Here is a 17,592-nt window from a genome sequence, read left to right as displayed (position 1 = left end):
ATGGAAGCAGAATTCCTTTAACTCATTTCAATGCATTACCAAAAAATGAAATTTTGATAGGATGCAAATGGCTTGGTAGCAAAAGTTAATTGAGAAAACATTCCTTTCCTCCATTGCTTCAAAGCCATGATGAATAAATTAATGGAGGATACTGAGAAATTTGCCTGATTCTAAACAAAAGATGGCAAAAGATGGGAAAACAGAAAACGAGTGAGTGTAAAGGAATAATCTTCAATTTATTGTATGTCAGACTATAGCAAACCCTCACTGCTTTGTTTTTATATTTTAAATTATATTAAGGGACTTGACTTTACATTTATGGACAGATTTTCAAAAAAATGTTCAAAAGCCAATTATAATATTATGTGTTGTTTTCTCTTGAATTTGCCTCACAGCTAAATTCAGCATGGCTAACAGAACAAAGATCTGACCTTGGGAAATATAACTTGAATTTACTGGAATAATGTTCAAAAAAAATGTTCAGCATTTATACAATGAAAAAGACAAGAAGTGTCTAAAACTTAAACCTTCAAAGGATGTGTGTATTCCAAAGATGACCTACCGCTTCGGTGTACGCTTCACTGTTCTGTTCTTCATGGGCTTCTAGAAGTTTCTGGTAGCATAAATATGGAAAAATTACTGATAGGCTAAAAGGTTCCATCTATGAACAGGTATTTTAAATACAGAAATAGCCTTAGTATAACATCATGTTGCCAAATACAGGACAAAAGTGAGGAAATACTCAAATACTGGTCAGCAGTTATCCCAAGTCAGAGACCCAGTTATTGTGCTAATGCTTCTGAATTGCGTTTCAGAACACGATGCTTATGTCCCCAATTCTTATGGGAACACGATGCTTATGTCCCCAATTCTTATGGGAACACGATGCTTATGTCCCCAATTCTTATGGGAACACGATGCTTATGTCCCCAATTCTTATGGGAACACGATGCTTATGTCCCCAATTCTTATGGCATCTGTGGCTTATTATACAAAAGCAGCAAAGTACCAGGGCTCCTTGATTAACAGACTTCAGAGAATTAAACCTTCACTTTACACCTAGTCCCACCTGATAGCAAAGGCTTTTTTCTTGTAAGTCTACTACTTACTTTCAATAATTTACATTCTCTTGAATCAGTAAATGCTGGAAACATTTCCTCGTATTTCTCAAGAGCAAGCTGAGAGAGAAAAACCACTTGATTAATGTCTGATTCAATGAATCAGAAAACAAAGCTTTGAAGCCTTCTATTAATTTTAGTAAGACTTACTGACATCCTATGCAAGTGTGTAAGAGGTATGCTGTTAAACTCAATAACAAAATCAACTCTGGAACCTGATTTATTTTGAATTTTTAATCTTACTTAGGAATAAATTTCTAAACCAATTTCTCTGAATTAGATTGCTGCAGAGAAGACAATGTGAACCAAACTAATTCTTAAAAACTCACATACCAGGTGTGTTTCCATGCACTGAAGAGAGAAGCTCTTTCTTAACACTGTTCAGATTCCAAGTAAAACAGCCAGCCCACCACTCAAGGTTGGGGGAATCTCTCGTTCTGCTCTCCCAAGTCCAGACACTGGCTGCCCAATCTCTGCCTCTCATCTCTCACCTTTCACGTTGCTTTCCACTTTCTCCCCAACCCTCATTCGAAACCCATTCCTAAGTTTAACAAAAAGGATGTTATTCTACTTGCACCATCTCCCTCTCAACTCCTTAATTTCTTTAAAGCAGATCTACCAAAGGGAACATGGATGCCAGGGAACTTTAAGAGGACAGCTTCTGCAACTGATACAAGATCACAGCTGGCCCCTTATCACAGCATTACTACTGGCACAATTTGTAATGTACCTGGTTCAGTCTTGCTACTATCAAGTATCACCAACGTGGTATCAAGAATGACAGAGTACCAGAGGGCTGTTCTCACAGATGAAGTACATCAAAGAACTAACACTGAAAGACTCTTTACCTTGGCATTCAACTCATCTACTATGAAGTGACAGAGAGCTGCTTTAAAGAAGTAATCCTTTGCACTGTATTTCAACAGAGGGTTATCCATGGTGTTTGCCCCAACCTAGGCAGAGAGAGCAAGCAGTTAGATTTAAAAAGTTTGTCTTCTTATATTAGGCAAAGTGATTCTTTAGAAAATAGTTCTGTATCTTACATTAGTTCAGCTATGAAATATATTCTTTTAACCCAGTATCACATAACAGAAAATCTTCCTAGGCAAGAAACAATAACAACGTTCTGACCTGTTAAAAATGATTCAGAAGATCTCCATTTCCAGAGAGATGGAATAGACACACTTTCCCCTATCCTTCCTGCTAAGTACAACTAAAAGACCCAGTTCCTACACATGAAAGAAACGTAAGACTGAGAGATGGAAAGAGGAGAGCAGACCAGCTGGGAACCCCAAGACACAGGAAAAGTAGGGCAGTAAGTTCCCTGGGTTTGCTTTATCTTTCATACACCCTGACTTGGAAAAGAAGAAGTCACCAACCCATAAATGCCAGGGGGTACAGCAAAAAGAAAAAAGAGAATAGACAAAAGTCTGCTTTTTCTAGCCCAGGAAAGGGGAAGCCTAGAAAATCTAAGATAATTACTACTCTACCCCAGCCAAACACCGCAGAAAACCTGCAGCCTCACCTGTACTCAGAGCAGCAAAGGGAGCCACAACATCTGTCCTCTAAAGGTGCAAGAAGACCCCAACACCTCTGCAAAGCAGCTTCAGAGGCTGAGAAGGGAGATAAGCCTTCAACCCTGCCAGCTGGCAAGGGTCCCCCTCTGCCCCTGCTGCGGAGATGGTGCAGACCCAGCAGCAGTGAAGTGCCCCTCATGTCCCAGTGGGTGTGGTTTCAGAGGAGACCTAGTGGCGAGGAGCCTGATCTTCGACCTACAGCTGTCAGTGATGGAGTGCCATGCCCTCTCCCCCACCAGAGCAGTGTCATGGAAAAGTAGGCGAGAGAGTTTAAGTAGGTTCTAGTCTTATTGGAAAATGTCCAGGTTTCAATCGAAACTCATTTGTAATATCAAACAAGGGAAAATCTCAAGCTGAATGGAAAAAGACAACTAAAAAAGGACAGCTTTGAATCAGAAACGAGAAAGGAAACATCACGACGGACCCCACAGATATACAAAGAATTATTAGAGAATACTATGAAAACCTATATGCTAACAAGCTGGAAAACCTAGGAGAAATGGACAACTTCCTAGAAAAATACAACCTTCCAAGACTGACCCAGAAAGAAACAGCAAATCTAAACAGACCAATTACCAGCAACGAAATTGAAGCGGTAATCAAAAAACTACCAAAGAACAAAACCCCCGGGCCAGATGGATTTACCTCGGAATTTTATCAGACATACAGAGAAGACATAATACCCATTCTCCTTAAAGTTTTCCAAAAAATAGAAGAGGACGGAATACTCTCAAACTCATTCTATGAAGCCAACATCACCCTAATACCAAAACCAGGCAAAGACCCCACCAAAAAAGAAAACTACAGACCAATATCCCTGATGAACGTAGATGCAAAAATACTCAACAAAATATTAGCAAACCGAATTCAAAAATATATCAAAAGGATCATACACCATGACCAAGTGGGATTCATCCCAGGGATGCAAGGATGGTACAACATTCGAAAATCCATCAACATCATCCACCACATCAACAAAAAGAAAGACAAAAACCACATGATCATCTCCATAGATGCTGAAAAAGCATTCGACAAAATTCAACATCCATTCATGATAAAAACTCTCAACAAAATGGGCATAGAGGGCAAGTACCTCAACATAATAAAGGCCATATATGATAAACCCACAGCCAAAATCATACGAACACTGAGAAGCTGAAAGCTTTTCCTCTGCGATTGGGAAAAAGACAGGGATGCCCACTCGCCCCACTGTTATTCAACATAGTACTGGAGGTCCTAGCCACAGCAATTAGACAAAACAAAGAAATACAAGGAATCCAGACTGGTAAAGAAGAAGTTAAAGTGTCACTATTTGCAGATTACATGATATTGTACATAAAAAACCCTAAAGACTCCACTCCAAAACTACTAGAGCTAATATCGGAATTCAGCAAAGTTGCAGGATACAAAATTAACACACAGAAATCTGTGGCTATCCTATACACTAACAATAAACTAATAGAAAGATGAATCAGGAAGACAATTCCATTCACAATAGCATCAAAAAGAATAAAACACCTAGGAATAAACCTAACCAAGGAAGTGAAAGACCTATACCCTGAAAACTATAAGACACTCTTAAGAGAAATTAAAGAGGTCACTAACAAATGGAAACTCATCCCATGCTCCTGGCTAGGAAGAATTAATATCGTCAAAATGGCCATCTTGCCCAAAGCAATATACAGATTTGATGCAATCCCTATCAAACTACCAACAGCATTCTTCAATGAACTGGAACAAATAGTTCAAAAATTCATATGGAAACACCAAAGACCCCGAATAGCTAAAGAAATCCTGAGAAGGAAGAATAAAGTGGGGGGGATCTCACTCCCCAACTTCAAGCTCTACTACAAAGCCACAGTAATCAAGACAATTTGGTACTGGCACAAGAACAGAGCCACAGACCAATGGAACAGAATAGAGACTCCAAACATTAACTCAAACATATATGGTAAACTAATATTCGATAAAGGGGCCATGGACATACAATGGGGAAATGACAGTCTCTTCAACAGATGGTGCTGGCAAAACTGGACAGCTACATGTAAGAGAGTGAAACTGGATCACTGTCTAACCCCATACACAAAAGTAAATTCGAAATGGATCAAAGACTTGAATGTAAGTCATGAAACCATAAAACTCTTAGAAAAAAACATAGGCAAAAATCTCTTAGACGTAAACATGAGTGACCTCTTCTTGAACATATCTCCCTGGGCAAGGGAAACAAAAGCAAAAATGAACAAATGGGACTATATCAAGCTGGAAAGCTTCTGTACAGCAAAGGACACCATCAATAGAACAAAAAGGTATCCTACAGTATGGGAGAATATATTCATAAATGACAGATCCGATAAAGGGTTGACATCCAAAATATATAAAGAGCTCACACACCTCAACAAACAAAAAGCAAATAATCCAATTTAAAAATGGGCAGAGGAGCTGAATAGACAGTTCTCTAAAGAAGAAATTCAGATGGCCAACAGACACATGAAAAGATGCTCCACATCGCTTGTCATCAGAGAAATGCAAATTAAAACCACAATGAGATATCACCTCACACCAGTAAAGATGGCTACCATCCAAAAGACGAACAACAACAAATGTTGGCGAGGTTGTGGAGAAAGGGGAACCTTCCTACACTGCTGGTGGGAATGTAAATTAGTTCAACCATTGTGGAAAGCAGTATGGAGGTTCCTCAGAATGCTCAAAATAGAAATACCATTTGACCCAGGAATTCCACTTCTAGGAATTTACCCTAAGGATGCAGCACTCCAGTTTGAAAAAGACAGATGCACCCCTATGTTTATTGCTGCACTATTTACAATAGCCAAGATATGGAAGCAACCTAAATGTCCATCAGTAGATGAATGGATAAAGAAGATGTGGTACATATACACAATGGAATATTACTCAGCAATAAGAAAAAAACAGATCCTACCATTTGCAACAACATGGATGGAGCTAGAGGGTATTATGCTCAGTGAAATAAGCCAGGCGGAGAAAGACAAGTACCAAATGATTTCACTCATATGTGGAGTATAAGAACAGAAAAAAACTGAAGGAACAAAACAGCAGCAGAAGCACAGAACCCAAGAATGGACTAAAAGTTACCAAAGGGAAAGGGACTGGGGAGGACGGGTTGGAAGGGTGGGATAAGGGCGGGAAAAAAGAAAGGGGGCATTACGATTAACATGTATAATGTGGGGGGGGGGGCACGGGGAGGGCTGTGCAACACAGAGAAGACAAGTAGTGATTTTACAGCATCTTACTATATTGAGGGACAGTGACTGTGAACGGGTATGTGGGGGGGACTTGGTGAAGGGGGGAGCCTAGTAAACATAATGTCCTTCATGTAATTGTAGATTAATGATACAAAAATAAAATTTAAAAAAAAAAAAAAAAAGGACAGCTCTGTATGGAAGGAATGTTAGAATTATTGAACAGAAATTTTAAAGGAACCCTGACCAAAACGCTCCAGACTGGTGAAGTAAAACTATCATAACTGGCAGATGACATGATTCTGTATAAAGAAAACCCTATCAAAAAAAAAAAGAAGAAGAAAAGAAAAGAAAAACCATTAGAGCTAATAAGCAAGTTCAGCAAGGGTACAGTGTGGAAAACTAGCAATTAACAATCTGAGAAGTAAATTGAAAAAAGTTCCATTTACAATAGAATCAAAAAGAGTAGAATACTTAAGAGTATATGCAACCAAAGAAGTGCAAGGCTTACACACTAAAACCTCCAAACTTTGTTAACAAAACCAAAGATGATCTAAATAAATGCAAAGGCACCCTGTGTCCACAGATTTTAAGACTTGATGTTGCTAAAATGGCAATACTTTCCATACTGGTTTACAGATTCAATGTGGGCTTCGTCGCAGAGACTGACAAACTAATCCTAAATTCATAAGGAAATGCAAGGGACCCCAAATAGCCAAAACAATCTTGACAAAGACCAACCAAGTTGGAGCACTCATGCTGCCGGATTTCAAACCTTAACCACAAAGCTTGAGTGATCAAAACAGTGTGGTACTGGCACAGACCAATGGAATCAAGCCCAGAAATAAACCTTGCACATTGGGCAAATAATTTTCAACATGGGTGCCAAGACCATTCAATGACAAAAGGACAGTGTATTCAACAAATGGTGCTGGGAAAATGGATACCTACATGCGAAGGAGTGAAGCCAGACCTTTACCGCACACCATATTCAGAAAAGTAACTCAAAATGGATCAAGGACTTTATCCTAGAAGCTAAAATTATAAAACTCTTAGGACAAAACATAGCAGATAAACTTTCATTACCATGGGTTTGGGCAATGAATTTTTAGATATGACATGAAACACATAGTCAACAAAGGAAAAAATTGATAAATTGGACTTCATCAAAATTTAAAACTCTACACATCAAAGGACACTAATAAGTAAAAAGGTAACCAACAGAATGGGAAATATTTGTAAATTGTGTCTCTGATAAGGGATTCATATCCAGAATATATAAGAATTTATAAAACTCAACACCAAAATACAAGCCCAAGAATGGGCAAAGGGCCCAGAACAGGTGTTTCTCCAAAGACACAAAACTACCCAATAAGCACATGAAAACATGCTCAACACATTAATTATTAAGGAGCTGGAAATCAGTAACACAGTAAGATACACTTTATACTCATTAGAGCAGCCATTATAAAAAAAAACAGAGAACAACAAATATTGGTGAGGACATGGAGAAACTAGAACCCTTGTGCTTTGCTGGTGGGAAAGTAAAATGGTGTAGCCAGTGTGAAAGAGTCTGACAATTCCTCAAAAAGTTAAAAACGGCCTTGCCACATGACCCAGCAATCCCAATCCTATGTAAATAACCAAAAGAACTACAAACATATCCCCACAAAGACATGAACATAGATGTTCACAGCAGCATTATTCATAATAGGCCCAAAGTGAAAACAATCCAAACATCCATTCGATACATGACTAAACAAAGGGTGTACTATTACTCAGCTATGAAAAGGAATGAAATATCAATAACACACTAAACATACATGAACCTTGAAAAATTATGCTAAGTGCAAGAAGCCAGTCACGAAAGGTCACATATTATATGATTTCACAAATGGCCTAGAATAAGCAAATCCACTGAGACAGAGGAGATAGTGGTTTCCAGAGCCTGGGGAGAGAACTGCTCTGCAAGGTGATGAACTGTTTGCATGCAGGTAGTGGTGATGGCTATGCAGCTCTGTGAGTACACTGAAACCCACTGACCTGTACTCTGTAAGGGGATGAATTATATGATGTGTGGATTGTATCTCAATAAAGAGCAAAATGAAAGTTTAATTGGAAAAAAAAAGACTCAGAAAGACTTCTCCCGAAAACTGAACAGACAGCAGTGACCTCACCTGCTCGTAGATCTCAATGGCTTTCTGGTACTGCTCAAGCTGGGCAGCATATGCTGCCACTTTCAGCAGACACTTGTTAGCTGAACTGAAACCAAGAAGAGAATAAGCAACAGTTTGACAGAAAAATAAAAGCGTGTCCCAGTACACCTTCACTGGGTGCAGCCCAATATGCTCATGTAGGCAAAGGTGTGTTTATCACACATAACTAACCTATTTCTTGATAGTAAGAAAAATAACACTTGCCTGTTGGATTCCTCTCCTTTGTAATAATCAGCCGACTGCTCATAATGTGCGATGGCCTGAAAACACACATGTACTTTATTCAAACCACTCATTTGAAGAGTTGCACTTCAGAACTACATTTGCATAGATATTTTTCCATAATTAAACCTGTGAACAGGTCCAACAGTCAACCTTTCACAACTTAGAGTACTTTATTTAGGGAATACAAAAAAGCTTGCACCTCCAGAAGCCTGAGGCAGAATGCTCGCCATCCATCAAAATCTCTCCTGCTGTTCCCTGCAAGGCAGATCCCCAGCCACACCATCTCCCCAGCCCCCAGTGCAGTTTAGGGTAGCCATGTGACCCACTCTTCCCAATGGACTGTAAACAGCAGCTGGGACGACTTCCAGGCTTGGCTGTACTCTGACTCTGCATTCTTCTCCTGGCCTTTTCCCCTTCCCATGAGCTAGAATGGCAAGGACCAAGTCCAGATTGACACTGGAAGTCACAAACTGTTGGCATAACTTCTGTCAGCCTAGTTGCTAAATAACTACAGAAGGCAGAATGTACCTCAACCTGTGTCCCCACCTCACCAAGCCCAGAACAGCTATGCTGGACTGTTAGAGACACGTGCAGTCCTAGTACATTTTAGCTCTATGGCTTGCTATAGCAGCACAGACTCTTCTCATTAATACTAGCACAAGGGTGTAACATTCAAGTGGAAAGGAAACAGGCTGGGCTGGAAAGCTCTTGTCATGCAGGGACAAGATTTAGTGAAGTCAAGGATGTGGCAACTCAAAAGGCAGAACACAAGCCCACTGGAGCTGGAAACTCGGGGAGGAAGCTCTATGGAGAGGGAGAGAGAGAGAGAGAGAGAGAGAGAGAGAGAGAGAGAGAGAGAGAGAGATTCAGCAAGGTTTTACAAGAGACAGAACTCTGGGCAGAAGTAGCTGGTTTGCAGGCAATTATGAGGGGAAATCCACAAAGAACAGTAGTAATAAGGCCTTGTAAGATCGGAAAAGCCAATGTTTCTATATACCCCAAATGGCAAGAGATAAGTCTAAACAATGTTTTAATCTAGGGGTCCAGCCAACTTTTCTTTAACAGGCCAATAATGAGTATTTTAGTCTTTGTGAGCCATACAATCTGTTGCAACTACTTAGCTCTCCTGTGGTAGCACAAACCTGGCCAAGATGATACAAACATGAGTATGGCTATGTTCCATTAAGCTTTATCTAAGGACAATGAAATTTCAATTTCTTATAATTTTTGTGTCATAAAATGCTTTTTCCCACTAATGAATTACAAAGTATAAACTATTCTTTTATACACAAGCAGACATAAACAGGTGGTAGGTTGTTAGACCCCTGCCTTAAATTTCAAGGCTTTCTCAGTCAGCCCCAAAGAGACAGAGAGCTAGCAGGATGCAAATGTCAGATGACAGGGGCTGTCTGCCACCCCAGCATGTCACTTCAACAGCTTCCAGGCAGCCCTACTGACTTAAGGGAGAGGCACAGGGACAGAAGACAACAAAACACGTCAGGCCAGGGAATTGTGCTAGAAAGTCACTTTGCTGTGGCTACTGGGAGCTGACTGGAGGCACAGACCTGGCCTGTGAAGCCTCAGCACCCCCACACCCACAAACGTGGCAGCCTCACCATTAAGCAGGTCTGGACTACAGAGCACCACTGGCAGTTGATGAAAAACAGACATACTTCTGTGTTTAAATAATTATGTTTTGGATCCATCTGGTTAGCCATTTAGCCTACCCTAGTATGTTCCCCAATTTTCTGAATGTTATTTATAATAGGAGAAAAATGGGCAACAATTTAAGTGGTTAAATATAATGGGCTACTGTGCCAACATTAAGAATCATGACAGGAAGTACCAATATGTAAAGTTCCTCATGAAATATTAAGTTAAAAAACAGCCATCAAGAACAGATGCACTATAGCCCTTTTTACAAATGCGTATTTAGAACACATCTGGAAGCCTGCCCTTTGGAACACTTGCTGGAGCTGTGGCACACATGGTGAGATTACCTGACGTGAGTACATACCCTCCCACTAAATGTAAGCACTGTGAGGGCAGATCTCATCACAGTCTGGCGCACCATTACGTCCCTGAGCTTAGCATAATGCCTGTACACAGCAGGTGCTAAATAAATGGATGCTAAGAGTATAAATGAAACTTCCTTTCAAATGATAATCCCCTATTGAATTACTGCCAATATCTTCATTAATCTGGAATATCCACAAAGGAAGTTTTTCAGTGAATTTCTCGTTAACCAAAAACAATCCTCTCTGAACTGTCCTCATTCTCTAAAGTATTTAACACTCTTTCCCATCATAAGCGGGGTAAGGTATGAGAAACAGAACCAGGTCTTTCTCGAGCATCAGATTACATGACCTTTTCCTAGGGAGGGAGTGCAGCTACTTCTCTGCTAGTTCTTCCAGCACCAGAATTCCACGAATAGCATTGGCTTGAACCATACATAGCTGCTGTTTGGAAGGTTTAAAAAAAAGGCCAATGTGGACAATTTGGTTTAACCTAATATTAAAATAATGATAGTGGCTCATCAAAATGCTAAAACTATAAACTACAGCTAGATGTATCAGAGTAAAAAAATTTTAGTAATGCTAACTAAACCAATAATCAAATTTCATGGTTTTCCCAAGTACTGACAGAGACTGTAGTTGAAAGTTTATTTAGTTGTGGCTTAATAGGTAAGTTTCAGGAAAAAGAGGCTGGGCATGTTCACACCTAGTCTGGAATTTTACCATATAGTGAAGACCAGGCACAAGTAGACCCTTCTACATTAGAAATCAGCCTGCTGTTTCTTACAATTTCAAGGGTGATCCTAAATATCACCCTTGTAGAACACAACCATGAATAACAACAGCACACATAACAGTAAATCCAGACATGAGCACCACCTGATGATCCTGTTACTTAAGTGCATGCCAACACACACCATCATCCTTCCGGGGAAACCCAGTGAACATCACACTGCTGGAGAACGGAAGGCTACTGAATGAGGCAAGGTCCCCAGGACTGCAGGCAGCAGCATCTCAGAGCAAAGGGAGACCCCAAATGGAAAACTGCAGGTGGAACAGCCTTCAACAGCCTGAGACGAGACCACTTCTCCCAGAACATATACCTCTAGAGAGGACCTAACATGGACCTGCCACAGACACTTATCCTACATTGTAACAGTATTAAATCATGTTCTACAGGGGCTGGAACAGGCCAAAGTTCCTGTGGGTCATATAAAAGACCACAGAAAGAGAACTATTTATTGTTTGGTTCAGTGTTTTACTTCATGAAGTAAAAGAGGGAATGTGAGCTTATGAAACCTCACACTTCACTGTTCACCAGATACCTGTGAATGAAGCTGCAGAGATGGCACAGCACTGCGGTCTCCTACCTCCAGTGCTCTTTTATGAACAGGGAAGCATTCATGTGTAATAAGTGACACATAAGATACCTTAGTCATAAGTGATTTTTGAACTTGAGCTACATGCACCACCAACACTATCTGGTGAGTCCAACATGGGAAGCAAAGGCAATGATGTTTCTAAATACAGGAGGCCAAACATATAGGGAACATGACAAGCTAACCCTGTGTGTGCTGATTCTTAAATTACCTTTAAGAAGTCAGGGTGTCAATGAAAGACCATGCCACCTACTGGCGAACCTGCAGAGCAGTAGGAACACTAGGCATATGGCCTCAGAAGTTGCCAGTTTTTTAAGGAGGAAAACAAGAGTAGGCCACGCATCCTTTTATCCACCCTGAATTTTATGGCGACCCATGTGGTGGAGCGGTTGTCCAAGACCATGCCCTGGCAGCAGACAACACAGCACTGCAGCATCTGCCTCAAGTGCTCTTCTGGCCACCGCGGACAAGGAGCTGATGAAGCAGCTGGCAAGGCTCTTTGCACAAATGTGTGCTTTCCCCTAAGGTCTCATTAGAGATACTGTGTCCACCCAGGGCACCCTGACCAAACAATATCCCAGCCACCCAGACCCATCTCTGCTGCTCTGCCATCAATCCTGTGCCAGGGAAGAAAGAAGGGCCCAGGTCCGGGTCTCCTGTCTTACTCCAGGACCTGCAGACAACCTCTTCAAAGAGAAGATGCACATGCACGTACCAGTGCACCTGTGGCCCTGATTTAGTCCAGGTCAGAGGGTGTCCTTAAAAAAGCAAGGCATATTATGACAAAAACGGCCAAGTAATGAATTCTACCTAACAAGTCATCTTACATGAACTTCCATGCTGCATAACCACAATGGTGTGATGGTCAGCATGAAGTCAGAGGGCGAAGGTTAACACTAACAGAACAACTTAAGCATAAGAGGCACCCCCAAGCCAGGAAAGGATGCATCTGCTCCAGCAGGTGTGATTCAGCACAGCTCTGTGCTCTTGGGGTAAACCAGTAAACCGGAGGCTAAGCTCCTGCTGACAGAGGGCACCCACTTTAGCAGCGGGAGACATGATGAATAACAGGAATGATAAGCAAGCACATTGTAGCACAGGATGTAACATGACACATGCATTGCCAAAAAAAAAAAAAAAAAGGCTGAGGTCGAGGAAGGTATGTGGGTATGTGCTGGTGAGGGGATGAGGTTCCAATTACTAGGCAGTCATAATAGGGCTCATGGATAATGAGATGAATGAGCAAAAATTTGAAGAATAAGGAGCTGTTACCCATGTGGACATCTAGCAAAGAGCTCTGCAGGCAGAGGAAACTGGTGCAAAGGTCAGGCAGGAGCTCATCTGACATGCATGTGGGCCAGCAGAGGGCAGAGTGGCCGCATCAGGTGAGGGAAAGGGGGGAGTAAGAAGAAAAACCCCAAGAGGCACATGGATGAGGGAACAATTGGTGGGGCACTGGCAGCGATCTACAAGGCTCCGGCTATTCCTCTGAGTTAAGGGAAGGCAATGCTAGGCAGTAAGCAGCGGAGAAACACAATCTGATTTACTCTGACAAGGACCATTCTAGCTGCTGTTGCACTGTGCGGAGGGGGTACTGTCTTACTGACAACATCAAAAACGAGTGTGATATGTATGAAGTCACCATTTTACATCAAGAGAAAAACTCTCTTGCCAGCAACAGTATGCCAACTTCCGTATTACATACATTCCATTGACGGGTACACTGGGGTCTTGGTGAACATGCTCATTTCTCAGTAGCAAGTGCACAGGAGAGATGAAGAGAGTGAATCAGAAGGAAGGGGGTGATGGGGCCCTGTGTGCCAAGGGCTTCAGTGGGAGGAGAAACATGGAGACCAGTTTGGAGGTCACTGCAGTGACCCAGGGAAAGCAGGCGACAAGAAGGCAGTGAGAAGTGCTGAGACCTGGGAGTGCTGAGGACAACAGGCTGGCTGTGGGGGAAGAGAGCAGCAAGGATGCTTGTGGTTTTGGGGGCTCATGGGGGGAGGAAGGGTGAGGTCAGGGTTCAGTCTCAGACCTGTTGAGTTTGAGATGGTGGATGGGATGGGGATGCAGGAAGGAACCTGAAGTTCAGAGAGGTCCAGGCTGAAGGGAGACTTGCGAGTCACTGGCACAGAGGTGATACTTCAGGCTGGGATGCTGAATGACTGCAGAGTGCTGTGGGAACAAGGGCCCAGGAATGAGGTCAAGCCCCCACCCCAGATGGTGTGGAATAGAGAGGTGAGGTGGCCCAAGAACCAGGCATGCACTATCCAGGAGTGAAACAAAGGAGAAGGAAAGGGACAAGCATCCACTGTGATAGCAAGGGGCTGTTCAGACAGGATGGGACTGTTGTCTCTAGGAACAAGCTCAGCGCTCACTGGTCTGATGGTACCAGCAATGATCTCACTGGTGTTTCCTCCTTCTGATCACACCTGCTCTCTCCACAGAACTCAGGAGCAGTTTTACATGAACATGTCTTCAGTCTGAGTGGAGGCAGCCTCTGGAGTCTGACAAATGTGTTTTCCTCTCACCAAGTCTACTCCAGCCCTGCCGGTAAGCCCATGACTGAGGAGACAGCAGGAGATGGGCACAGGCTGTGTGATCCTAGGCAGTACAACTCCCTTGCCTAGTTCCCACACCCATGAAGGGGACTCAGTGCTGTAAAGCTGAAATGCGGTAAGACATTGGCATGCCACCAGGGACAAAGCCTGGGAAAACAGTGGCGCTCAGTTAGTGTTTCCTCCTTCCCCTTTTCTTTTGCTACTTTAATAAACCACAGCTCAGAAAACCAGAGCTGAGTGAAACATATATGGCCAAGTCAGTGTTCACATCCCTTCTACCCCAGAGTTGGGGACTGAATAAAAGGTGTGCAAATGCCCACTGTACTTATGCTTCCTTCCCAGGGCTGCACAGGCCTCAGACAGGAAGATCCCCTGGTACTGGCAATGGTTTGACCCAAATCAGAGCTCAAACACAGGTGGGTGTGGTCTATCTGAACCCACTCTCCTGCCTCAGGTGAGAACTGAGGAAAACAGCCATCTCCGCTTCAGCCTCTACAGTCTCCAGGTGAAGCCACCTTTGATCGCTCTGACCACAAAACTCCACTGGGAGAGGGAGGGCGCCTCAAGTCAGCTTACCCACCCGCTTCACACCAAGTTCATGAGGAGCATGTCTATTGCCTACCTTCTCGATGTCTACAAGTTCAGTCTCATAGATCTCAGCAATGGTAATGTGGTGCTTGGCTGCAATTGTAAACCTTCCCTGCAGAGAAAAACAAAAAACAAAGTCACATTCCTGTCTGGGAGCCAAAAGAAAAAAGTAACCTCCCCCCACTCTAAACCACCTTAGGACCCCACCCCACAGCCACTGGAAAAAGTCAATGTCTTACCATGTCTGTGTAAATGTCGATGGCTGCATTTAAGCAGTTGATAGCCTCTGAAGCGAAGGCATTTAAGAAAAACAATAAAAAATCCATTCAGTCAAGGAGGGTTCTGGTGAACCTATCTTCCTGGCTGTTCCTAGAATGTTCTGAAGGTCCCACTGGGGTGGAGGGTGGCAGGTTAGTCAGTGGGAAGCAAACACAGATTGCACACAAATCCAGACCCCTGAGTGCGCACTGGCCACAGCAGCTGCAGTGCAACTTAGGGAGTGGGGCCTGGAGTGCCGCTGGCATGGCTACTCTGAACCTGACAATGAGGAATCCATCCAGGTGGAAAGACTGCATTATAAAGACAAAATTGTGGGGGCTGTTATCAACACTCATCAACTAACTCTGTCTGCAAAAACATAAACGTAAATGCATTTTTTGTTGGTATCGTACATATGTATGAATTTTGGAAGACAGTACTTCATAAGAAAGATTGTTTTGATACATTCTACTCATCCATGCAGCCAAAATCAAAAGCACTTTGAAATCCCTGTTCATATAACTCTTAAATGAGGTCAACATTTTGCACAATGTTAAAAGATGCTAGTTTTTGGTACATTAACATGTATCAATTTTCTCAAACAGTGAGCCAACAAATTTCCCATTACAAAATGGTAGTATTACATGCTGGCTTATGGCTGACAACTCCAAGTTTATTGCTTTTGTTTTTTAAAAGAGGCAGCAAAGTGAAAAGGCCTGAATGAAGAATTAAAAAGGTACAGAGATTAACAAAAAGTAAAAGCAATTTCCTCCTGAACTATGCAAGAAATGTGGACTCATTGTTATGCCTTTAAACATACAGAAAAATAGAAAAATAAACTACCATAATCCCACTCAAACCCACCGTGAATACTTTGGTTCATTATTCCTTTCAGTGTTTTCTGGATGCATGGCCATATGCATGACATTTTTTATGCATTTGAAATCTCAATTTTAAAGTGGTTCTTTAGTTACCATGTGAACATTACCACAGAACTGAAGATTCTCTGAAACCAGGGATTTTAATGCCTGTTATCACATTCTAAAACACTGATGTTTTACCATTTCACTCTCACTGTTCATTTAGGCTGTATCCAGTTTTTCACTTTTGGAAGTAAACTGATTAATCTATATACAAAGCCCTTGAGATATCTTATTTCTGTAATGATATATTCATTAAATTGGGATTTCTGTAAAACTGACTGCTCAAGAAAGGGAGACTCCACAGCCATCGGTGTGTATGTGGGAGGGAAGAAGTTAATGATGTTAGCTGCTCAGTGCACCAAGTGCACATTCCTCTAACTACAAAAGTGGTTACCACTTGCAAACCATTACCACTTTAAATACCTGATATTCCTTCCTCAAAACCAGTACTTTTGAAAAACATCTTCTAAAAAGTCACATGAATACTGTGATTAAGTTACTTTTAATTATTAGATATTATTAAAACCTCCCATTAACTGGATCTTAAAACACACTAGGTATTTAGTAGGAGTGAGGAAACATCAGTTTCCATTAATGAACAATTATCTATTCATAAAATTAAGAGAATAAGACTTACATAAAATTAAAGCTACTTTTGAAAAATTCTCCAAAATGCAATATAAATGTAGTTTAAGAAAATCAGGTGTTAACTAAACAGCCATGACAAATTGAATGTCTCTCCTCCTCATAAAAACTCCAAATTATTAATACTTAAAATTGGCAAAATCCCTATTATTCCAAAGTACAATGATTTCTTTTTTAAAAGGCCCAGGTCCTAAAGGTCCAGCACGGAATCCATGACAGTCACCAACACCAACCTTACAGACCCGAGTACCCGGACATGGTAGCATCTTACCTTGGGGGTCCGCCTTTTTGTAAGCATTCCCAGCATCCACAAAGCTGGTAGCAGAGTCGTGTTTGCTCTGAAGCTGCATGTGGAGCTTGGCTGCCTGACAAAAGGCATTTCCTGCAGCTGAAGAGACAAATGACTATGATTAAACACAGAGGGACAAGCATTGCAAAGGACAACCCACGTTCTAAGTGCTGGACCTACTCTTAGGAAAGTTCCATTTTACCGAAAAGAAACATTTTAGTGTTATGTGTAATGTGTAATGTGATCAAGCACACCTTAGGCATACGTAACAATCTCCAGAACTAAGGGAGCAGTGATGCACGTTTCTCTCAGCCCCAGGAGACCATCTGAGTGGCCCAGCAACAGGCTTCCATTCAATACCAAAAACCAAATCCTGTTCAGTCCTGTTCCCCAGCATACAGTTAACACTGACTGGGGGATCAAGCTACACATTTAAAGGAAGGTAAACTACAGCGGCCACTGGCATTTGCTTGCTCATCTTCTATCTTACAGTGTCTGCAGCAGTTAGGTGTCACTGAACTGAAACTGCTAATGAAAGCTCCATGGACTAAGTTTCTCAAAGAGTGGAAGAACATTAGGC

The 17,592-nt window shown here is 41.8% G+C and overlaps 1 protein-coding gene across 4 annotated transcripts in view; it reads right to left on the bottom strand.

The window, feature by feature from the left end:
• Positions 1-17,592, bottom strand: part of NAPB (NSF attachment protein beta) — a 59,222-nt gene that overhangs the window by 3,408 nt on the left and 38,222 nt on the right. For 2 of the 4 annotated variants that reach the window (XM_057502665.1, XM_057502666.1), the window contains 7 exons: positions 16,995-17,111; positions 14,932-15,009; positions 8,334-8,389; positions 8,091-8,175; positions 1,967-2,071; positions 1,110-1,178; positions 563-613 (listed from right to left, as the gene is read on the bottom strand). In XM_057502665.1, coding sequence (XP_057358648.1) covers positions 563-613; positions 1,110-1,178; positions 1,967-2,071; positions 8,091-8,175; positions 8,334-8,389; positions 14,932-15,009; positions 16,995-17,102 — 552 coding nt within the window. In that variant the 5' untranslated portion in view covers positions 17,103-17,111. Of the gene's footprint in view, positions 1-562; positions 614-1,109; positions 1,179-1,966; positions 2,072-8,090; positions 8,176-8,333; positions 8,390-14,931; positions 15,010-15,136; positions 15,184-16,994; positions 17,112-17,592 lie in introns of all 4 variants that reach the window. The other 2 variants (XM_036892160.2, XM_036892161.2) reach the window with 2 other exon arrangements.

This window comes from Manis pentadactyla, chromosome 5 (genome assembly GCF_030020395.1).
Source record: "Manis pentadactyla isolate mManPen7 chromosome 5, mManPen7.hap1, whole genome shotgun sequence".
Classification (NCBI taxonomy): domain Eukaryota; kingdom Metazoa; phylum Chordata; class Mammalia; order Pholidota; family Manidae; genus Manis; species Manis pentadactyla.
This window is presented reverse-complemented; position numbering and strand designations above follow the sequence as displayed.